The sequence below is a fragment of the Battus philenor genome, unplaced genomic scaffold (genome assembly GCF_028537555.1).
Source record: "Battus philenor isolate CCGP_79_NKW_IND1 unplaced genomic scaffold, ilBatPhil1.0.hap1 SCAF_24, whole genome shotgun sequence".
In the NCBI taxonomy this organism is placed as follows: domain Eukaryota; kingdom Metazoa; phylum Arthropoda; class Insecta; order Lepidoptera; family Papilionidae; genus Battus; species Battus philenor.
This window is the reverse complement of record NW_027181687.1, coordinates 4814997-4841092: the sequence shown is the minus strand read 5'-3', so window position 1 is coordinate 4841092 and position 26096 is coordinate 4814997. Positions and strand designations below refer to the sequence as shown.

Sequence of the window (26096 nt, the reverse complement as noted above, 5' to 3'; positions counted from 1 at the left end):
TTATCTATGATGTGGTGTACGGCAGTGTCCTGTAATTAATTTTAAATCATTATTTTACTATTAATCAACATTTCCTTGTCTGTTTATTTGATTGTCGCGGATCACACCGGCTTTAAAAGACCATACTAATTTTCAAAATGTATGTGATGTCATCAATAGTCATCATCATTTTAACCGTAGTACTTCCACTTCTGAATATGGGCCTCTCCCATTGCTGTCCAGAAAGACTGGATGAAAGCGACTTATATTCAGCCTTTGCCAACAGCTTTAACTAGGTCGTCTTTCCGCCTTAAGGATGAAAATCTTACGCTGCGTTTGCCAGTATGTGGTTTACACTCCAGCACCGTAAGAATACAAGTCACCGGTGTGGCTTACGCAATTTAACTTATCAATCTGCTGGGCTATATCAGTTGCTTTAGTTAGTCTACCGATCTCTTCGTTACTGATTTGATCTCGCGAAGAAATCCTAAGCACAGCCCACAGAAAGCTCAGCCCTCACCATGGCGTGTCAAACGACTATGAGCTGACGAATAACGTCTGAAGTACCACGAACCAATGGCTTAAAGTAACATGTAACAAACGGTTGGTCGTAGACCTTCGTCTTAAGCCACTTAGGGATATTGTAAAACAGAAACAGATACTAAAATCAGAAACCGAAGGTCTCATTGTTCGTAGGGAATATTATAACTAAGTACACCTAAAAGTGGTCAAAAAAGTTAAAGAAAAGAGACCGTAAAAATGAAGTTTAAACGAAAGTCAGACTTTGTATAGCTGCATCTGGAACTGCTAGTAAAAATAAAGCAATGGAAGCATCTGGTGGATTGAGACTTAAGGAACCTTGATCCTCAGCAGTGAAAAAAGGATAATGATTTATAATATCTATTACGTACATTTGGCCCGTACTAAAAAGTACTTACTTCTTGGCGCGGCAGTAACTGTCGCCTTTGAAGTACTGTCACTATCATCTGACTCCGAGCGATTCTGGAAACTGGTTTCTGAAAAATAATTATTTTAATATCGTCATGGCTACAACCAAATGTAGTCGTTTTTTAATTTAATATGTTTTAGCTACAGAATCCTATACGGATATTTAATACGAACTCTTGAACTATTGTTAACTAATCTAAATTCAGGAATATAATAATAACATCTAATTTTTCCATCTACCCATTTACCTACGCGATTTTGACGCTGTTATAATGAAGAGTTAGTGATAAGCATAGACTATATTGGTCTCGTAAACCGAATATATTTGTAGACGAAGTCTGCCATTCGAGTGTTCAATAAACTTCTTGAATGATACGGCTTTCGTATGCGCTGTATATAAAAGTCCCTGAGTATTTAATGGAATGCTATCTATTAATATTCAAACATAGAAGCGAACTATTCTTATGTAGTAATGTTTTACTTATTCATTTATATCAGACGATAAACATCAATTATTATAGTCACAAAGAATGGTTTTTGCGCTGCCTGTATTCAGCGAATTCTCGCGATCTTGATTAAGTGGTCGGTCCACAAATGGAGACCTACCCACTTTAACAATATTCCGAGATGGTATTTAAGTTAAATTCTACGGTGGTATTTTTATGCGTGTCTTTTTAATTTATTTTTTCATTGTTATTTAAAAAGTATTTACTAAAGTCCATAAAGTATTATCACAAATCTGTTTCTTTTCTAATAGTGCTTCACCGGATGATGTTGGCAGATTTGTTTCAAAATATATCTTTGGTCAAGATAAACGAATCTTGACACAAATCATGCAATTAATTCATTTCGCCTAGAACGATCCGTCCACTATGTCTATTTCACAAAATATCTGTAGGTAATCTAGTATTTATAAATGCTTTAATGAAAGGTATTGTTAACTAATAACATTATAAATAATACATCAAGTTACCTGTATCAAACCTTGGCCTTCCTGGGAGCCGACTTGGCAAGTCTTGATTTTCTACGTGATCAAATGTACGGAAACCTAATGCAAATTCTGCATACGGGCTTATTTCGAACATTTCTACAAGAAATGATATTATTATAAGTCCTCGAATTACAGTAATCCAAACAACGTTTAAAAAGAAGCTAGATACAATAAGTGACAATGCAACAAATGAAATGGTAGATAAAATTGGATTGATTGGTAGAGAATGCGCATAAGGCACTGAGTCCGCCATTGCACAAATTGTAAAAAGGGATATTGATAAATAAACCTATCTTCAGTTCAAATTTGTACAAATTTGGTAATATTACTAAATAAAAAAGGCAAAAGTTACAAAACAAAAGACATGCTTTTGCCTTAAAAAAGTCTAATTTGTATTACTTACCATTCTTCGTTGGTTTCCTCGGATGTATTGGCGAGGTATAAATTCTCGGTGTATGTGCGTACCGCTCTTTGTGTTCTGTATGTGTGGCTATGCTTTCGTTACGTGATTTTACTTCATCCGCAATGGAGTGGCGATATTGGGAGGAATAACTTTGTCTAAAATAAAAATATTAAGCATAGAAAAGTTCCAACGTCTTTCTTGTTTCCTTCTTTAGTTCCATACAAAAGTTTATACAATTGATTCAAACAACAGTTTCGGTTACTTTGGCGGACATCAAAGAAACTTTGAAATGTTCTTTAGGAAAGTTACACTTCACAAATAAAACGTAACTTGCATTTTTCAGACTACAATTATTAAATTTCAAACACTTTATTAACTAATCATATAATACAGTGTTCTTAAAATATAAAGATTGGGTAAACCCACCTGTGTTTACGGAACAAAATGCAAATGAAAGCCAGGAGACATATAACAAGAAGAATAGAGCTACAGATGATCACAAGCATATTAAGGTCTAACAATTCTGAAGGCGGACCTATTTCTTCTGTAACAAGGAGAAAATTATGAATTGGTTTACAATTATCATTAAACATTGATACATTGTTATTTTTTTGCACTAATTTAATTATTTTCCATTTTTAAATTAAAAGTCGTTGAAAATAACTTTTTGTGCATGTATATCGTACCATCCTGCGCTGCCGGCATTCGTCGACTTCCCGCGACCACAACTATGACCTGGGTCCACCTACCCATGCCGCGTCTACCGGCTCGTGGTCTTAAGTCTAGAACCTTCCGACCTAAAACGCCGTTGGTTGCACGAGCGATATGCTCAGCGCACTGTCATTTCAAACATGCTCTCTTCATTACTCTCTTGGTGACTTTGGTTATGACACTAGTAAACTATTTTCGGTTTTATTATTAATAATAAATAATAATATCAACTTTACGTACATCACTTTGTTTACCTATCGAGATATTTTAGAAGGGTACGGGTACGTGTTATCCTAACAATGTTCAAACATAAATATCTTGGTAACTCTAGTGCCTTTGATCTACAAACGCTGGCAGCGTAAGGTAAGTTTACATTGTTAGCTTTACAGCAATTATTGTTAACAAATTTATACTAGAATAATTCACAAGTAAATTTCACATTTTAGTTTTTGATATAATAAACACAAGTTACGACTTAATATTCTGATTTTGCAGTTCAAATCTATTATATATTTATGTAATAAAAATGTAATTGATGATTTGAACAGAAAGATAAATAAATAATTTTAGTTTATAACGATTTTTAGTTATCGTTTAATTACATTGTAACAATTCATTTTTGTTTTAACTTCAATGCTCTTTTATAGATGTTTTGTTCTTTTCAAATAATGGAGCATCGAAGAGGTTACTCCGAACTTCTACCATGTAAAACCTCATAGAACTCTTTCAACGCATTTTGTCAAAATTATAAACATTTATTTCGTGTCTTGCGTAGAGCTAAACATCCATAACTTTTATAATACAATGCGCGCGGAATTGGAATAGGTAATTAACAGCGTTACTTTATTCGATTTTTCTGCTACGGATCAATAGCGGCGAGGGAAAGAAATAAACAAAATAAGAGTTTTGATATTATCTATTTCTCTTTACGCTGTCTCTGTGACATTACTCATTCGTATAAAATATACATGACATTTCTATGCCATCGTCGTTTAGCATTCGTCATTGCCACTACCCAAGCTTGAACAAACTGTTTCATAAAAACTATAATTTTATTAAAGTATTTTTTAATTATTGTAGACGTTTTACATAAAATAAAAATAAAATAGCAACGATATAAGTTGAAAAAGACCAAAGCAACTGATGATTTAACCAGTGCAAGGTGTTAATATTCAGGCCCAAAAGTAAAACTCTTTGATCGTCTTTCTCGAAGATGAGGCAAAGCCTCTGGTATCGCATGATGTAGAGTTCTTTGATAAAAATACATTTAAAAAACTTTTAAGTTAAACGGTTTTTTGATACCCATATTGTGGTGGTTATGGAAAAATATGTACCTAGTCCGCCATATTGGAACGGCGTCAATCTTGAATTTTAATTTTTGACATAATCATCGTGTTTTACTAGTGTAGCCCTTTCATTTGATACCCATATTGAGGGGGTTAAGGAAAAATATGTAATCCGCCATTTTGTATCGGCTGCCATCTTGGATTTATAACGTTATTGATTTTATTATATTGTATTGTCATCTAAATAAAATGAGTGTACCAAACTTCAGATTAATCTGATAACGGGAAGGTGCTTAAATTTCAATTTCTAATTTTGACCCAAATAAATTCCGTACGGGTCGAACTAAATAAAACCGTTTAAAAATAGGTGTAGTCAATTAAAATTGATCGCTATACGCGCACTATAATTTATCTTTGTTTTACGAAGAACAATATAGAAATAATATTGATGGTTTTATGACTACATTTATGTTTAATAATGTTTCATCTAAAGCCACGACACGGTACAACTTATTAAAAGAAATTAAGCCAATTGCCTCAAATTTCTCCGCCGCCAAAACCGCGCCGCTGTCAGAAGCCGACGAAGTTTTTAAAGATTGTAATAACAAAAGTTTTGATGAGCGCAGAACGCTCAACTTTGCTCCATCAACAATGATAAAGTCTGTCAGAATTCATTTGATGTCAGAATTTCGACAACTTTATCGCGGGAAGGAGTCATAGCGTGAAAATTGTTTATGGCTGACTAAAATTTAGCGGCTTCGTATAAAATTACGCTCGTTTCTATGTTGGCAATAATTTTGAATATTATATAACTTTACTGTGTTACTTGACTTCTTGGATCCTTTGTTTACGTGTGGTTATATTTTATGTTTTGTTACCTAGAAATAATAAGTTTTTCTACAAAAAACTTTTATATCGTCATCTGACTGTACCAAAAAGGATTAAACTCTCTCATAATTAATATTTGCTGAATATACCATGAATTCAAAACAAAACGCTAAGTCACTGGTATGGAAATTCCGCAAAGAAGCTTTGACACATTGGCTTATAAAGTTGAATGATTTGATTTTAAATTTGTTTTGTAACATATGGTGTATGTAAATTTTAATCAATGTATATATCCAAACATAAGTATATAAGTATAAGCTGACTTATTACTGTTTTATATTGACAATGTTGTCTTGAAATAATTAAAGGTAGGAGGATATTTAAATTTTATAACGGTTTATTGTAGCATTTTAATGATCAATAAACCGATAAAATGTGCTTCTGGTTTGCTTTCTAATTCATTTTTATATTTATAATATAAAAATGAATTAATTATAGTAGCAGTCAAAATAAAAACCTACCTCAACATGCAAAAACTTTAACTTAGTAAAATGAAATAAAAGCGTCTTCGTGTAACATTTGAAATGTTTTTGATACACGATGCTTTCTTAAGCGGCAAAGTTACATGCGGACGATTTATAATCACATAGCTATTTTTTAAACATAAAAACGTTTAATAAATTTATTCAAGCTATTTGAACAGAATGCTATGCTTTGTACAGATATTAATAAACAAAATTCGTGTTTGTTATGCTTTTACAGTTTTAATGAAATGTCAACGATCATTTGTTACATTATTTTAGAGTTATTCAACTTAAAAATATATTCAACCGAAAATTATTATAAAGCCCTATGCTGTGTATAAATTCCAAGTAGCTCAGTTCAGTGGGAATAAACAATGTTAAAAGTGTTTCCATTCTTTTATCTTTCTATTAATGCCTTTTTGACATAACGACACGCGTAATCTTAGACATTACTTAAATTTATTTACGAAAAATTTCAAACAATGTATAGATACGAAATATTAAACTCAAGTTAACGCGTCGAGCATATCGCTCGTGCAGCTGATGGCTACTAGGACTAACAAGCGTGGGTCGGCCCCTTCACCGAATGGACCGACTACATAGTCAAGATCGCAGAAAGTCAGTGGATTTAGCAGCGCAGGACATGGTCGGAGGCATAAACTACACCCAATCTTCGCCACGATGTGATAATTTTATATATATTACTATTTTGCCAGAATTTTACACCTATAAGAAAGACCTATACTTCGAAAACACTAATTTTGTAATGTATTTATTAATTAATATATGAATTTCGAAAAATCCATTCTTTAAATCATTCTATATTTATATATATATATAATTGTCAAAAAATATATTTCTACCAAAGATTAAGTCTCATGGTTCTGCCATATGGTTCCAGAGATATTGTCATGTCCCTAAGTGGAAATATTCAGTATACACTATGTAAAAAAACCGGTGGGTCTAACGTGACCCAGGGGTGAGGAACCTCAATACCTATCCGTTTCACATCCATATATATTCAGTTATTTTCAATAATTCGGATGATATTTAAACTTATTATTTTAAAAAAATATCAGATTTTGCAGAAAACTTTACGTTACAATGTAACCGTTAGGCCTTTAATTTATTGCCTCAACTGAACAGAATAGGCTTTATTACTATAGACTTTAAAACCTAATACTTTTTTCGCATGAAACTTTTTTATCTTTCCTATTTTTATACGGAAGACAATGCCTTAAGGAGATTCCGCCCCTTGTTACAATTTTGTGTAGTTTTGAAGTAAATAAACGAGAGAGCTCTCAAAGTTCTTCACACTGAATGCCGTAAACACTTACCTCCATCTATTGTTTTCGTAGCGTATGTGTATATTGTGGAAGCAGTTCCTGCATCGTTGGCAGCTGTAACTTTTAGCTGATACCAACTGCCTGGTGCGAGGGATCCAACTGCGTAAGACGCTGGTATAGACCGCAGAGGAGGCGCTCGGTAATGTTCATCAATAAAACCCCAACCTAAATTTAACTCCATAGGCTAGAACATAATATTTAATTAGAAATTTACCAATAGCTGCGCATACTCATATGAACATATATATATACTCAGATATTAAAATCAATAACTAAGACCTTTTTTGTAGGAACAGGTAAATTAATTAAAAAAAGAAGAGTTTGAAAAAAAACCTGTAACCAAAATTATTTAATGTTGTTTTATTTCCAAGGACATTATGTTTTAAAAGATAAAATAGTAATTCACTTTGATTCTTCATTCAAAAAAGTGATAAGCAAGGAGTACAAAAAATTACGGACTTCCAAATTTCAATAAAAAAGAAAAGCGGCATAAAATGCCCGTCATTAATGTTTTCATTATATATATTTACCGCTCTATTCTCCGCTTTTTGCCATAAGTTGGATCCAAGCAACCTATATTCTACATCCCATTTTGTGACGTCACATCCACCGTCATCCCATCCGCTTAGCTGGATGTAGATATGGGTTGCGTTACTCCAAAGCCAGTCAGTAGTTGGTGGTGAAACAGGTGCTACATTGAATAAAAAAAAATGTAACGGATGGTTAAGATAATAAGTATACAAATGTAAAGTGACTTTGATAGTTGTCGTTTTGTCTGTCATAAATGTTCATAAGTTTTTTTTTAGATCATTTTTATTAAAATATCTAATTACCTGCTGGACATTTTGATTCTAGTAAAAAACATACGAACTTTAAAAACATAACTTTACTTGTTAAAATCTATAATAATTTTAAACTAACTTAATTATTTAATTATTTTTAGAATAACATACATTGAATTCGTCACCGTTTTTGTAAGATGTAATGATCAACCTTATCAAATTTATAATGCCTATTTAGATTTCTAAACATGTAAAGGTTTTGAACAGATGGGCACAAAATATTAATGTTGATTTACAACTAAAGCGGACGCGGAAGTACTCGTCGCTGCCTGAGGTAAGTAAGCGGTAAAACTAGGGAGGATTTGATTGACAAGACGCACACGAGATATTTAAGAACAGACTTGTCGTTTGCCTTATCCGTTCTGATGCTTACATACCCGAGTAGGTGATTAGCACTTACCCTTACATTAAAGTTTTACATTACAAGAAAAGATACCATCAAAGATATAGCAACTTTAATATTTAATTATATATTAACGTTGACCATGTATTAAAAAAAAAGAAAAAAGAGTAAATAGAAAAGAATACCTCCTCCCAAAGTAGTGACGTCAACATGCGCAGGTGCTGATGTTCCAACACTATCAGTTGCGGTCACTCTTATTGAATATTTCGTTCCACATTTTAAACCAGCCAAAGCATGTTGCTGTATGCCCGGCAGACGTGTTTCTCTTGCGACCGGCCAAGCCTCTTGCCAAGGACCGTCACCTTCGCGCCAAGTTAAATTATAACCTACAAGTTTTTTTAACACGTATTTATAATTTTTAAGTAAATAACATAAGATAAACATTAATTTCAAATCATCTAATAGTTACGCATGTAAAATAACTACTAAAGGATGAAACTAAAGACCAAAACCTACACTAAAACAGAAAATGATAAAATAAACACTTGTAGTTAATAAAAATGTTTTAGCAGGTAAAATTGATGTGCTGTTGTGTGAAATAGTTCGTTATATGACAAGAATCACCCAGAGGAGGAAAAAGTGATTTTCTTTCATCACCTTGCAGACCATCACCGGCTGATCAGTGGAAAGAGTTATATGTACTTGTGGATAGTCCAGTGTAGTATAATGGTGTGTGTACCTATTATATGATCCGTGTAAATCATCATAAATTAAACAATAAAACGTGTATTGTGTTATGTAAACATTTATGTTTTTTTATCGACTATAGGCAAATCTTTCGAGCTCTGTCTCGCCTGATGTTAAGTTATGACGAAGTCTACGATTATACATGCTCGCCTAGAAGAAACTTATTCATTCTTAACTTCCAAGTTACAGTTAGCTGGAAAGAACGAAGGCGGTAGGTTGTTCCGTACCTTGACTGTGCGCATTATGAAAGTAGTATCAAAAAGTTTACAGCGGGTTGAAGGGATTTGAATTGTGATTGACCCAAAGTGTGCAATGTAGGTGTTCCCGGTTTTTCCATGAAGTTATTTTCAATGGTAAAGTCATTGTCTTCATCATTATTTCAACTATCGAACGTCCACAGACAACTAGACATATGCCTACCTCATAGATTTACATTTTCTTTATATTTTTCATTTTCACCACAATTGACGATTTGGTAAGAGTACGAAGTGATGCGCCTATAATTCCCAATTCAAACACTTAATCACAAATCATCATGATCATTATTCAGTCGTCTACTCATGAACATCAGCCTACTCTATAGTTCGCGCTGTCTGTATCCTCTGTCTTCCGTCTATCATAATAATTTCGACTGTCCATCTTATCGGTGGACGTCTAACACTGAGCTTGACGGAAGGTAATATCCAGTAATAGTGTAAAAAATTCAATCTCTTTACATTAGAAAAAGGTTATAATAAGAAAAATTTATCTATTTTAAATGTATAACTTACTTATTCCATACGTAAAAGAATCGTTTCCAGGTACTTTGATTTCATCCCACTCCACTACGATTGAGTCTTTATACGGCGTAGCTCTTAATGTAGGAGGATCAGGTAAGGGTAATACTCTAACAGTATAAACTACGGAATCGGACCCGTAAAGGTTTTTAGCTAAACAAGTAAAATTTCCACTCAACGCCTGATCGATGCCTGAAAATAAAAATAATTTGTAATACTTGTAGAACAAACTTTTTAGTTTTTAATTTAGACAAATGCAAAGCTATACAACGTGATTGGTTATAGATAGATCCGTGGTAGCTCAGCGGTAGGGAATTTAGGGCTGCGATCGTAGGTCGCGTGTTCGTTTTTCGAATACAGTCTTATATAATTCACACTTAGTGCATTAATTATATGGGATTACCGCTGCTCATAAACAAGTTTCCAGAGGTTGGGCAGCTGTGTGCCCTGCGTACCATAATACCACACTGCGATCGCAATCCGTCTGCCAAGCGTGGCGATTACCATAATCGCCACGCTTGGCAGACGATATTTTCCTATAGATATCTTTGAAAAGACGACGAAATATGGAAATGACTTCTAAATATAATGCTCCATAAATATAACATTATATCTATTTATACCATTAATATAAATAAAAATAAAATACATATTAAGTTTTATTAAGTTAAAAAATGTAGAAATATATTTTATAAATCTAATAGAGTCTAATAGCGTAAATCTAATAGAGTAAGTGAAAAATTACTTACTTTTGATCAATAAGCTGTCGTCTCTATTTCTCGTGAAACGCGGGTGATGAGTGATAATGTTCTGGTTGTGATACCACACAGTTCTAGGTGGTGGTGAACCCACACTTCTACATTCTAGCAACAATGAGTTACGTACTGCCACCGTCACTTCACCATCCAATGATGCCACTCCCGCTACCACTAGTAATAGATTATATTTTTATTTAACAAAGGAAATTGAAAACTTTTTACGTTACAATTTTATTAAAAAATGTTATTAATCCCGGACGGAAAACAAAAGCCGGAAGGAAAAAAAAAGGGGCTGGCGTAGTAAATTTATGTAATAAAAAACATTTCGCTAAAATTCGGTAATTTTTAATGAGAATTTGAAATATTTTTGTTTGCTTTGAAAATTAGTAATATCTATAACTTACTTATTACACGGAGGTTATTTGTTTTGATTTTTAATTGATACTCGTATTTTCATATTTATTGTTCACGTAAACTAAAATAGTACCATTTAGAATAAGAAAGACAATACTAACAACGAACCTTATTGTATAGTGAATAGTGGATATATCAATGTATGTAACTTGTTAAATATAAAAAAGTTATCTGTAGTCTAAATCTTTTTCAAAATTCAAATATATTCATTCAAGTGGGCATATAAATGAGCTTTTGAATCAAGAATTATTTTGACATTATAAGTAGTAAACTACCACTGGCTCAGAATACTGATTTGCTGAGAAGAGCCAGAAACTAAACAGTTGCTCTATTTAAAAAAAAATTAACAATCTTTCATACATTATAATGAATACATGGTTCATCAACCATGTAAACAATTCTATGATCCAAGTCCGATACATTTCAATCAACTTAAAACTCTTTGATGCTATAATAATTTTTTTTTAATAAAGCACTTTAAATTTTAGACGTAAAACTATTAAAAAGTATCTAAGATATCTTGTACAACTTTATTATATATATATGCGTACATACTCATGAAAGATTAGTTAACTATGTCTGTCTGTTTTATATGAAAATTTAAATTTTAGCGCATAAATAATATGTAAATCAATATGTATGAAAAATTACTGTTAGAATTCCAATTTATGTATAAACATTTATCAAAAAAATTTTAGTTTTTAAGTTATAAAAAGCTCGCATAGCTCATTTTTCTAAAATATGTTTCTATTCAAAAGATTGATTATATTTTCCTTATCAAACCATTTCATTTTCCAATAAAGGGTACCTGTAATATAGACCGGTGAGAGATTTATGGGCAGAGACGAAGTAATTATTGTAGACCAACGATTGAACGTGCCCTGAGGGCCGTTGAAGCGATCGAAAGTAATTGCTGGAACGCTTATTGTAACTTTGTTGTCTATGAGAAATTTTGCATAATTATAATTTATAATCAAGAAAACAGAATTATCTTATAAATTTAGAGACCCACTGATGGACGTGGGATTCCTCCTTCCACTTCCAATATGACTTTTTAGGATTATTTTTGTGAATCGGAATAAAAATGTATCTGATGTAACGTTGCACGTTATCAAAATCTTAACAAAATATATACATAAACACCTAATAGATTCAGGGGTTACTTTGCATAAGTCCATCCTAAGTAAGAAAAGGACTAATATATAGTTACTTGATAAATAGATCCTCAGGAGTAATGTAACGTAGTAATATTACATTACTCCTGAGGATGCCCCGTGGAGGGGTGAAACACTTGTTGAGTAATTTAACGGTGGTAGTTGTGTTTGCCGCATGCGTATTTATCAGCGGGCTGGCGGGCGGTGCACTTTATTGCATAACTACTGCTACATAGCGGAAGTAACTATATATTAGTCCGTTTTCTTATATACATAAACATATGAAATGTCACATAAATTGCAATACAGTAAAAGTTATTTGAAAAATGGCACGGCATGGTACATCTCAAGTGGCGTGGAATCGTAGAAGCATGCTATCGGTTCAGCGGAACTTTATTTTTATAACAAACATTTCAATGCTCCCGCGCACATAGGTAATTGATTTTGATTTCACCACGATAATAGGTGTTTTTGCCTAATAGCTCTTAATGATAGAATATAGCACTAATACATACCTCTTTGTGAAGGTGTGTTTGTAACATGTTTACTTTCAGGACCTTCTCCGACAGCAGTGCTAGCGGTGACCCATACATCATACTGTCGGCCTTCATACAGTGCTTTCAGTTCCATAGTTTGAGTTTTTTCATACACGTCAATAGTTTCTTCGGCGTCTACTCGAAGTATTTGTGGACCATCGTTGCTAAAAATTTTATTATTCTTAGTCGTCGTATTAGCACATAGACATCTATGGGGGATATAACATAATCGCCACGTTAAGCAGACGGGTTTGTGATCTCAATGTGATATTATAGAAGCAGCCCATCCTTTGGAAACTTATTTGTGAGCAGTGGCAATCTTAATTAATGTTCAAACTGTGAATAATATATACGATTGTAACTCGGAAATCGTACTTGCGACCAAATATAATAAGTCTTAGTTCTCTACCGCTCCACTACCACTGTTTACCTTTAATAGATTCTAACAGTTCGACAATTTTAATAATTTTTAAACTCTGTCAATACTGTCATAAAACTTACACAAATAACTTATTATATGTGTAAGTTAACTAGATATAAAAATCATACGTAATGCTTTGCTTATATTTTTAATATTCTGTTTAGTTTTAAATTTATATATCTGTTCTACTGTAACATTTTATTATCTTTTAATATTTTAATATCACTTGAAGTTATTATATTAAATTTTGCTTTTTTATATTTATGATGCATGTCCTTGTTATGTAAATCTTGTAAATCTAACGGCAACCATTTTAAATAGACAATGAATAAAATATCAATTTTAAAAATTAGTTTAATTAGAATTTATTGACTAATTTTAAGTTTCTAAACATAAATTAATTATAAAAAAACAGGTATAAACTATACTCGTACGTCACGTCTTTCATCAAGGTATCCGTTGAAGAAAATATTAATTTTAATAGAACAAGAATATAGTCAATTTGTAGGTTGTTCTTGTAAAATTTTTCGTATTCCATCTTGATATCAATATTAATTAAAAAAAAAAAAACTTATAAAATAATTGGGCAAGTACCTTGCAGTGGGTTTACAATAAACAGTATAGTGTAGTAATCTGCCATTCGGTTGTCTTGGTTTCTTCCAGCTAACCAAGAGGGTGTTAGACGATTGAGATAATAATTTGATCTCAGCTGGGGCCTCGGGAACTAAAATTAATATAAATAATTTAGTACAATTAAAATATTTACGCGATCTTAAAGACTATCTGACCATACATGTACAAACAGTATTTGACGATTACTCATTATGTTACTTACGTTACAATAGTTTAGATGAATTATATTCAAATAATCAAACTTCAATATTTGAGTTCGTCGTCTCGACATATCTATGTATTTTTTTTTAATCTGTGCTAAATGCAACGTTTATTATTTATTAACAGTGAAAAAATGTAAGAACTGGTTGGAAGCAGCTGACATCCCGTCTTCCGACGACTTTCTTCGCTGGGCGCGCTGGTAATTAGTCGCCACTTCTGAACTTTAACTAGGTTTAGTACCGCTGTATTATGGGCGAGCAGAGCCAAGTATATATACAGTCCTAGTGTGTTGGATTTTGTATATGTATTAGTTAACTTTATGACCAGAGTATCATTGAATACGAAGTAAAGAGTGATGCTGCTGATATTTTAATAATCACCATAATCATGTCATCCGATAGATGCCCACTGCAAAGCATAGGCTTTATCCAAAGTTTACCACGACCATCGGTCCTCCGCTGCCTGCAAACAGCCTGCATTCTGTGACTTTGACTAAGTCGTCGGTCCAACTAGTTTAGGGGGGCCTATACGGGCCGCTTCTACCGGCTTATCGTCGCAACTTGATTGCTTTTTCGGCCCCAAAGGTCATACATTGTTTTTAAAAAATAAAAAAATGATTCTATTTAGACTAAATTCAAAATATGAAGTAGTCATTTATAATGTTAGCTGACAGGTTATGTCGGGTAATGTAAATTACAATATTTTAAATAACAACAAACAGTTTTTTTTCGAAACGGAAAACAATTGTTACAACACGCGATCGCAAAATTGAAATTTAAATACTTTTAAGTTTTTGATGAACATAACTGAAATGCATGAAGAAAATTACATATAACATTAGAGAGAAAAGTGCTAAAGAATTTATTAAAGACAACTTTGGTAAAACTTACCGTCTTGCAGAGTTGCGCATACAATGGGGAAAGAGAACGGTCCGGTGCCGTAGTTTGAGAAGCCCGCGACTTTGACCGTGTAGTTCGTGTATTTGTGCAATCCTTGCAAACGCAGCTCCGTCACGAGGGACGTGGCGTTCTGCCATTGTCGTGCTACAAAGTTTTGTTAGTTTACATAAATTTTCAACTATAGAATGCATTTCAAAGGATTCAGAGTACGTCGGTGCCAGTTCTCAGCTTTAGTTAAAACTTATATACATTTTCATAATCAAATCGAATACTCCGTGCGCAAATGCGAGACAAAGTATCGTTTTGGATGTACGCGGTGTTTCAAAAGAAACAGTGTTTTACATCAGATATGACTATCTATGACGTGCGGTTTTACAAAGCCTTGAAACAATGAAATTATTGTATACCAATTTTCGTATTTCTTTATAACGAAATTCAACTGTTAGTCTTGATTATGACATATAATACCTTTGTATTATTTTTGTAGACATATGTAAAATTACATAAGATTTTTTAATAAAAAATTGTCATTTCAGTCGTATGATGTCCACTAGTGAATATAAGCATCCATAGATTTCCAATAGGACCAGCAGAAAGCAGTGTTCTTCAAGCGTCTTCTGAACTTAACGAGGTCGTCTGTACAATAGACCGTAGACAGGTCTCAAAACAGGACTGTGCACAGGTGAATGTCCTACATCTTATGCTGCGGTTGCCGGTCCATAGTCTTACTGTTGAACCTTAACCACTTCGTTACAAGTGTCGATTATAGTCAACGGGCACACGAGAATACCCACAGCCGGCTCCTACCTGCCACGACACAGAGCCTGTCTTGATCTTTAACACATTTGTGATGATTATTTTTCATTACAAGCGTATACAGATACGACGCATTACGTTCACCTGATGTTATTATAATAAACTGTAATTGCAAAGATGCTCGACCGTGCGCGTTCATATTATGACCGTCGACTAAAGTCGTCAGTCGGCTGTGGGTTTTGGTTTTGTGGCCGACAATCACCGTACCGAATTGGTTAAATATCCAGCGGTTATCTGTTCTACGTACTATGTGGCCTACTCATTATCACTTCAACTTACCATAAGAATAGATGGAATCACATCAATTGGCTTTGTATATACATACAGAACCAATTGATGTGATTCCAGTTTTAAATTCAATAACCGAATCCAAAAATAACAAAAATATTACAAATCATAATTGGCAAAATGTGTTCAAATATTTTGATAATTAAGAAAAGGACCAATATATTGCTACTTCCGTCATGCAGCAGTAGTCGTGCAATAAACGTAAAATAATGTTACACTGATTTTATTGTACGACTTCTGCTGAATGGCGGAAGTAGCTATATATTGGTCCTTTTCTTACTTAAGATGGACTTCCGCGAAATAACGCCTGATTCCATTAAATATTTTAATAATTGTTTTGACAAATGTATTTGTGATCACGATGGACACTTGTCCACTATTACTTTGACTTTTAAAATAAAATTATTTGTAATGAAACAAAAAAAAAAACTGCTCGTTTTCAAAGGGTTTCAGTTTTCGAAAGAGTCAGTTTTCTTTTAGCTTTAAAACCAAATTTCTTGTTGAAAAATCTATTAGTTTAATTCCCTTTTAATTTTCGTCAATAATGCCTTACCTTGAGCCGCGTAAAGCACAGTGTAACCAATAAGTGCACCCGCTTGTCTGTGGGGCGGAATTGGTTGCCAGCTCACTCTGAGAGCAGTTGAAGTAACACCTCCACATTCCACTGACGAAGGACCTTCTTCTGGAGCTAAAGCCGAGGAGAGACAGAAAAATTAAAATAAAAAAGGAAGAAAAAAAGAAGTTCGGAATAAAACGAATCAATATTGGGTGCTTTTTGAAAATCATTGAATTGTGTACCACTCAAAGTTCAGCCCATATTAATTAAATCACATCTATTATTATCATCATCATCATCATTATATCAACTGGTAGGCCTTCCTGTCTTGCGCTGTCTGCACCCAGACACTTTCAGCAACCTTGACTAAGCTGTCGGTCCACCTAATGGGGAACCTTCCCAAGCCGTAACTAAGCGAAGGTAGTCGTCACTCAAGAACCTTTCATCCCCTTCAGTTCATGTTCATAACGGCCTTCAGTTGCATGAGCGATTTGCCCCGCCCCCTGCCACTTCAGTCAACAAATTCTTCAAGCTACTTATGTAACCCTGGTTATTTTGTGGATCTCATTATATATGAAAAACCTTGTTGAAATATGTGAACTGCTGAAATTAAAAATCAAAACACCCAGCAAAAGACTCAAAATTAGATAATTAAAATGTTATAGAAATGTGTAACTAACCTACAGTACAATTATACAAATATTTTAATCTAGTTTATTGTAATATAGTCTTTATGAGATAAAAAATAGGACAAAATAAGTAATACACTATTCATTATTCCGGACTTTCTTGTCCGGGCTGGTAAAAAGGCTACGCTATTTCCAGTCCTCGAAACAGCCGGAGTAGTCTTTTTCCGATATACCCTTTAAGACTTTTTCGGATTCGGTTTTTATCTCCTCAACCGTGACAATACAGTGACCTCACCTCGCATTGTTCAATTGAGTTTGCCAAAAAGCCAAAAGTCGCACGGAACCTAATCAGGCGAATACGGTGAATACGAAACGATATAAATCGAGTTTTTGACGATTTTTTGAGACAATTGAGAATTGAAGCGGTCAAGACACAGAACATCTTTCAAAATGGTTTGGGCTGAACCAAATGATATTCCAACTTTAGACACATGCTTGGCAAATTTTATAGTCCTACCAAAATAGCCTACTAAACTTAGTTTTAAATCACAGTTATATATATATATATATATATATACTCGTATAACAGTAAGTAACAATTTACAACAGAAGTATAATTTTGGTTGGAAACATTAGAGAAAGTGATAAGAATTTACGAGAGAACTTAGTCTAGCAAAGGGAGCTACATTTGCAAATTTACATGTCACAATTGGTAGCTTGAAGTTACATAAACTTTTAAACTTGTTTAACTTAAGCAATCAGTGTACCGGATGTAGATACATTAATAAAGATAAAGTATTATAACGAAAATAAATAAATGAATACAAAATACGAAGAAGTTCATTGAAAAAAGTAAAATATAAGCAGTAATAATTTAAAAAAGAATAAATAAAATTAATAAATAATCGCATAAATCTTTAAATAAAGGCTGTAGTCTTTTTTGATTAAATAATATGTTTGAAATAATTTTTATACATATTCTTCGAATTTTAATTCGCACAAACATATTAAATGAAAGTAATAATAAAAAATTATTCAACACGGTCACAACATAAACATTGGTGGTTACGACCGTAAATGATAGATAACCTAGGTAATATAAGTAGCTAAGCTAGTGTGGACCAGGACATGTAATATCAGGAGTGCTTTTACATATCGTCGTCGCTTCAGCCCATAGACGCCCACTGCAAGGCATAGGGCTCCCCCAAGGATATTTATGGATGCATATACCACAATCGCCAAGCTTGGCAGACGGGTTGGTACACAAAGGACGCTACTGCCGATTTCCTAGAAACTTTATGAATAACGGTAATCCCATAAAATTAATGCACGAAGCGTGAATTATATATTGTATACCGGGAATTGAACCTACGACTTGCGATCGCAAGTCTGTCTTCAACCGCTGTGCTATCACTACTCACTATTATATATAAATGTATGTATAAGTAATATTAATGTATAATGATATTATTAATGAATAAAATAACATATTTTAGGAACTAAGGAATAATAAATCTATGCAGGTATTACCTCCTTCTCTAGTATCTTGAAATATCGTTATAGAAAAGGGTCCCACTCCAGCGCTATTAAAAGCCGCTATAGAAACTGCATACCTGGAAAAGATATTACAAATAAAATATCATTTTAAGTATGCTATTTTAAAATGATAGAATATTCTTACCTTACTCCTTTTAGTAAACCGGTGATAATAGTTTCTTGTTTCGAATATAGCGATGAAGTCTTAACAATTTTGTCACTGACTTCTTGACTTTCTGTTCGTGGAAAATATATAGAATTAGTTTTCGTAAGGTACGTTTCCTACCTTCTTATGTATTATGTATTCAATTTGCTTTAAAACTAATAGTACAGTAAAACATAGGACGTACGACATCAACTATTTGAATTTAAAATTTCTAAAAATTCTTGAATACTAACATTAAAATATCAATATTGCCGATCATCGTCATATTTTTACCGTGAGAATACAAGCGTACTGTCGAAGAGAGCAATTGATGTTATGTATGAACAGAGGTTAGATATAAATACAATTCATGTAATATACAGTAATATAAACATTCACACTGCTTCAATTATCGTAAAATATATACTAAATGTTCATATAATAGAGAAATTTCATATTGAAATGTAATTTATGTTAATTTTTATATTGTTACAGTATTTATCGACAAATAAAAATCTACAGTTTTCAATTTCACAAACAAAACAAATAATAAAGTTGATCTTAAAAAGTATAATACATTTCTAAATTTTATTATCTAACCTTTAACTCCATTCAGTTGTGGTACAGTTCTCAATCTATAGCCTAGTATTAAACCGTTGTGTTTATCGGCAGGTGGTGGCAGCCATTTCGCTCTAAGTTCTCCTGGTGCATCAGTTTGTTCTATTTGTACCCCAAGAGGTGGTGATGATGGAGCTGCATAATTTTTTTTTAAATATCAATACCTCGTACTATGCACAATTTGCATAATAATTTAATCTAAGTACAGAATACGATAAATTTTAACAGAAAATACTCTGCAATATTTAACCGCTTACCACAAATAAGTGTAAGGAAAAATTTTGAACCTGGCTACTTAAGTAAAAATTATGACGACACTGTGATTATGTGCAAATTGTAGCATTGCAACTGTTTAAACACTTAAAATACACATAAACAAACTTTACAAACATATACACATAAACACAAACACAATTAACGTATTAATAAATATCAGTTGCATGTATGATTGCAGGTTCTTTGAGCAAGGGTTACTAATGTTAGGTCTTTTTATAAACATGGAAACAGGCGATGGAACGATGCGAAAAGATACGCGAAGTAATTGCCTTAAACTCATTATTAAAATAAAAATGGTGGTGAATAGCAGTTATATAAATAAGTAAACGAGAGTGATGGCTAGCGCGTTGATATAACGTACGTTCGGAGCAGATATTTGGAATTAACGCGGATCAGCTGACGCCCAGTGCAAGCGCACCGTGACGTCATGGCTAAAGTTTGAATTATTTTAATTTAGGAAGACGAGCGCTAATAGCTGTTTAAATGTTTTATAGCTAGTAAGGTTGCAAACAACTTTCCAAAAAATCATTAACCTGTAATTAAAAATAAATATTAATTTTATCAAGTACATTATTTGCACTCATATCATTACCTTCTTCAGTTGTAGTGAACTTTACAGGTGTGGAATAGGAGCTAAGATCAGCTTGGTTACCACCAGCGACTCTGGCTGTATAACTTGTTGCTGGGAGTAAATCTCCAATTTCTATCATGTGACGTATCTCATCTAGCCTAGATAAGAGATAGTATCCATAAGTAACAAGACTTTTTAGATCATGTCTTACAAAATAAATGTTCTTCATTATCATCGTATTAGCTTATAGTCCGCAAAAGTTTGAAAAAGTCCATGAATTATCGTCAGAAGTCTGTTTCTTTGTTATTAGTGCTTCACCAGGTGACATTGGCAGATTTAATGTGATTAGATAAAATAAGTTATGTAACCATTTAATTTCGTCGATAATTTTTTTCTCCCATGCGTATATGACATACACAGCACGAGTCAGTAAACCCGTTGTGGGTACACCACCACATGACCTCGGTCTCCCTAACGGTGAGCTGATCCATACTGCATCTATCGGCTGGTGGTGACTACTCGACAACCTTCCAACTCCAACGACCGTCGGTTACAAGAGCGATGTGCTTCTGTCACTTCCAACGATCAATTCATCGAGCTACGTCGGTGACCTAGGTTTTTCTGCCATCTCCTCATTCTGATTGGATCTCACAGCGAAGAAACAAACATAAAAAAGTATATTTTTAATACTAGTAAAAGTAAGCATTACCTAGTAACATTAATTGTTTTAGCGTTACTCCATGATAGGCGTTGGCTGGTTGCAATTTGCAAATTATAAAATTGGGCTAAAGATCGAGCCATATCTCTCCAAGATAGTTTCACTGAACGACTTTTTATTGAATCTACGGATAGGTCAGATGGTGGTATTGGTGGCTCTAAAAAATTATATCAACTGTAAATAATTTTTAACAATTGACAATAAGTTATACAAAAACAGTGATAATTTTATACCTAATATAGTTAAATAAACACTATATACATCAGCACCATATGGATTTCCTGCTCTGCATTGATAGATAGCGCCATCAGTGGTTTCGGTTTGAAGTATTTCTAGAACGTTAGTCATACCTTCATCCGTTTTCGTTTCAGATATCTTTACCCTGGTTGACAGATAAATTTTGAGTTTATTATTAACCATAAAGTATTTTGACAAATAAATCTGGACTTATATAAATAAGTAAATCATTTATTATATATTATAAACACCTTTGAGTTAACGGATTAATAGGTTTTCCATTACGAGTCCACATTATTCTAATTGGATCATCACCTCTAGCTTGACATTCTATAGTCACATGTTGTCCAAGTTTTGCGGTCATATTTCTAGACACCATATCAAATGTTACTGGTTCTGTAACAAACAGTTTTGGAGTTTTTTTTAATAAAATGTCGATTAATGATCCTCCTTTCAAAGAGTACTAACTTTTCTTTTCAATAAACTACTTACTATTCACAGATATCCAAATAGTTTTGCTCAAAGGTTCGCCGACTCCGTTTTCGACGTGACACGTATATAAACCGGCGTCCGACAGAGCAACCGCATCAAATATCAGAGATCCGTTAGATAAACTCAAAACTCCACCACCCGCAACTTCCAGCACTGGTCGCCAAGCGTCGGATATCACTTAAACAAAATTACATGTGCAATATTGAAAACAGTAATTGAGTACTTTACAATTTTCTTACATAAGGGTCTATCATAATCATCATTATTATTTCAGTCGTAGGACATTCACATCGCGGCCTTTATCCAATGTCTCCCGATGGTATCGTCATAGCATCAAAGTCAACTGTGCATCTCGTCGAATGATGTCCGTACGCTACAATTGTCGGTCTGTGGCGCCCAATATAGAGCCTTACCGAACCGCCCCAGCGGCAATTTGTTCGATGCACTATCTAATTCCAGTTGCAAATCGATTGGGCCATCTTTCATTTTCGTTTATCTACAGATTTTCTCATTCCTATTTCTATTTTGTCCAATAATCGCAAGTACAGTCATTTCGATCCAACACACGTCAATGAGGTCTGTAGTGAGTAGCGAGGTAGTGATCCATAATATATATATATATATATATATATATATATATATATGTATATATATATAAAACTCACTAGATTTTGAAATAAAATTTGTTATTATTATTATTATACAAGGTAAAAACTCCTAGTACTGCAGTAAGCAAAGTTCGCATGGATATTCCAATTTATTATTATAATAATTTTTAATTAGTGAATCGGGTTATGGAAATATCTAATAAAACACTTATCAATGTCTATTTTGTATACCGCGATATTTGGTGCTTTTAACAAGACAAATTATATTTTCGTTAAAGTTGAAAATTAAAACTCACCGTCCTTTTTTAACCAATGGGTTTGAGGTTGAGGATAACCATTTGCACTGCAGGATATATGACCGCTTCTACCCAGTAGTAATGAAGTATTGTGAGGTTCTTCGCTCCATTTTGGAGCAACTGTAAATTTACTCAAATCATTAAGAAATTTACTCTTAATTACCAATAATGAATTGCAATAATAACCTTTACAAAAGAAATGAAAGTTTTAATAGCTTTATGAGGAACTCGGTCTGTTCACTACAAAATACTTTACCTTTTATATACAAATTAACAGTTTTGTTTACTTTTGCGACATGATTAGCAGCAACACAGGTGTAAGTTCCGCAATGTTCCAATGAAACGTTTTTGATAATAAGTACACTAAATACTTCTAGGCTACGTTCCACGATCTGAAAATTGTAATATTTAGTTAAAATGCCAGTATATATTTAGAAACAAATGAAGACCTTTATGAATACCTTCAAATGTGTTGGTATCTTTTTCCCGTCTTTTAACCAAGAGTAATATACTGGTGAGTCACCACTTTTAAGGTTACAGTGTATTTGAACTATTTGCCCTTCATGTAGATCTGATGCTAGAAGTATTTCTTCTAGTTGTGGTGCTTCTACCACCAGCAGTTCAAAAGATCTCTTCGCCATTTCTCCAGAAGGACTTCTCACTATGCAGGCGTAAGAAGCTCCGTTGTCACTTTTACTAACTTTAGCTATACTCAGTACTCCATCTCTTGTTACGCTAGCTGCATCTCTTTTCTGTCTTAATTTAGGTTTGCGACCGAATATTTCTATACTATACGCAGTGTCATTGATAAATCTTTTATAACGATGAGATTGTGACCCGTCCTTCTCAATTTCTTTACCTTTATACTCCCAAGAGATATCTCTAGATAAAAAGTAAGTAATATTACATTTAAGGTATTTTACAAAGTTATTGTATGTATTATAATTTACCTTATAGGATAGCCATAGTATGGGCAACGGAGTGTTACACTTTGGCCACTTTGAACTTTAAACGGTGGTAATGTTCTAATATAGGGAGGACCTAGTGAAACAAAAATAAACTTTTAAGTATTGTTAGTTAAATTAGCAAGTTATGCTTTTAAAAATCAACTCTGGTTTAATATTCATTGATTTATTTTAAGTTATGACAGAGGATCCCTTAAATAATTAAAAAAATGCAACATTTGGTATTAGGATTACGCGTAGTAATAAAATTTAGTAAAGTATATTAGCATTAGTGTATATTTGCTTTAATGTATATACATTATTAATTGTAATATGTTAAGAGTATTCACAAAATTAAAATGTGTCAGTCATCGTCTAAGCGTGAATATCTTTTAAAAAACTTTCTTTGTTCCATAATCTAATCTCCTTTGTTAAATTTGCGACTTTTTTAATACTCTTACACCCGGTACTTTATATGGTACCGTTTATTTCAAAATAATCATAAAAAAATATTCCATAACAGTGACGTTATATCTTAATGCAATTTCAAACTTCTGCCTTCAGTAATAAAACGTAAAAATTTATTAATAACAATAGATCACTTTCATTTTGAATTGATAAACGCCGTACATATTAATGAACTAAAACTGTTTGACGTTGCTGTATACATTAAAAACTATTTAGACGATTAGCGGATGGAGGTATGCTATCGCCCGAGCAAGTATCTGATCTTAAATATTTAATGGATTCAGGCGTTACATTGCGGAAGTCCATCCTAAATAAGAAAGGACCAATATCTAGCCACCTCCGCACATGCAGTGGTTGTCGTGCATGAAAGTGCACCGCCCGCCAGCCCGCTCGTAAATGCGCATGCGACAGACAATGCAAACTACACAACCGCCACCGTAAATTCACTCAACACGTGTTTCACCCCTCCACGGGGCATCTTCAGGAGTTGTTACACAGATTAGTGCTAACTTAGCCAAGTTTTTTTGTAATTAGTTTCACAAATATCTTTAACACTATAGTTGGAACAATTCATTTGCAAGTTTTTTTTATATTTGTACTTCCAAAATTATTTATAATATACTGATATGTGAGTTTTTATGAGTTTAACTTAACATTGATAACTATAAATGATGGCATTACTTTTTAAATAATAAATGATATGCAGTATAAAGCCTACCATAGACGTTAACCCTATCTTCATGAGCTACCACTGTATCTCCATGATGCGCTACACACGCGTAGAGACCACCGTCATCAACTCGTATATGTGATATATTTAGCTGAGTTGTAACTCCTCCCTCGGGTGACATTGTTTGACCTATTGTATATCTGAAATCAAATCAGAATATGATAATCACAATCTTAGTGCCATTACCAGTATATTGATTGATATAGGTTTTATGGTAGATTGCACAATATCTTATGATAATCTAGACCTATTGTATCTGATCATCGTCTAAATGTATGTACTTACTAGAATAATTATAAAGGATAGTTTATGGAGAATAATATAATAATGAAATTAATTTTATTTTTATGTTTTCGTTAAACAAAAAGGTCTTAAGAATAGTACTGAGAATCATCAAGCAAGGAAAAGATCTCCTATTCAGATCGTCACCATGACCGGTTTTGCGCTGCTTACATCAGCGACTTCCCGCCACCTTCATGTCGTCGATGTATCTAATAGGGGGCCTGGCCTATCCACATCACGTCTACCGGTTTGTGATCGCTACTCAACCTTTCAGCCTCCAGTCGTCCGTTGCACAAGCGATGTTTTGTGATTAGTATTTATTCATTTGGTATGAAGGCTTGGCGTTTAAAAAAACGCAGTTCTTTGTCAAAAACACAAAGTAAAAATTGAATATTTATTTTAAACATATTTAACTTATAACAAATACTTGCCTAGAATCAGTATTAGAAGATATAACTATATTGTCTCTTTCCCAAACAAACCTTGCCGGATGCGGTCCGTTCACAATACATTGTAAACTAACCTACGAAAACAAAACATTTAAATTAAGTTTATTTAACGTGCTATTCCTGTTTTGAGGTAAATGTATACACCACGTAACTAATCAAATAAACAACGCTAAATAAATTTACACAAATATACGTTTTTATATTTCGAATTCACGTGAAATAATTAAAATGATTTTATTATTTATTTGTGGTAAAAATTATTACAGATAAATGAGAATAGGAATCAAGAACAAATATAATATTATTAGAACACTCGTTAAAGTGAGTCACAACATCTACGTTTGTGGGAAAGTTTTTAGCAATACAGTTTAACAATATATAAACGCAAGGCAAAAATATGAACTCAAACATTAGCGTATAAAAATTTAAATATTTGGAAGTTTGAAAATAAATTTCACCACAAATATATATGTTTGTATGTGTGATACGAAAATTCCAACAAACATAATTTGAAAGCCATTAGGACTACTATATCTATCAGATTCTAATGATAATGTAATGTTTATAGCACAGATATTTTTATAATTATATTATCGCTTTGCGTCAGTATATAATGAGTTAATTTACTAAAAGAAATCCAACTTACATCCACACCAACGGTAACAGACGTTTCGCTAAAGTGTTGAGAAATCACCAT

The 26096-nt window shown here is 33.2% G+C and overlaps 1 protein-coding gene across 1 annotated transcript; it reads right to left on the bottom strand.

Annotated features, from left to right (window-relative positions):
• LOC137924681 (cell adhesion molecule Dscam2-like) lies at positions 1-26096 on the bottom strand. The gene is made up of 29 exons (XM_068768101.1): positions 26046-26096; positions 25382-25473; positions 24657-24808; positions 23477-23567; positions 22988-23408; positions 22783-22918; positions 22527-22646; positions 21623-21799; positions 21382-21526; positions 21127-21275; positions 20885-21050; positions 20197-20333; positions 19311-19463; positions 18711-18801; positions 18560-18642; positions 16398-16532; positions 14732-14884; positions 13602-13731; positions 12566-12750; positions 10474-10653; positions 9719-9916; positions 8387-8587; positions 7547-7707; positions 7008-7200; positions 2748-2865; positions 2322-2476; positions 1901-2014; positions 918-995; positions 1-29 (listed from the first exon to the last, which is right to left on the bottom strand). The coding sequence occupies exons 1-29, from the start codon at positions 26094-26096 to the stop codon at positions 1-3; spliced, it is 4194 nt and encodes a 1397-aa protein (XP_068624202.1).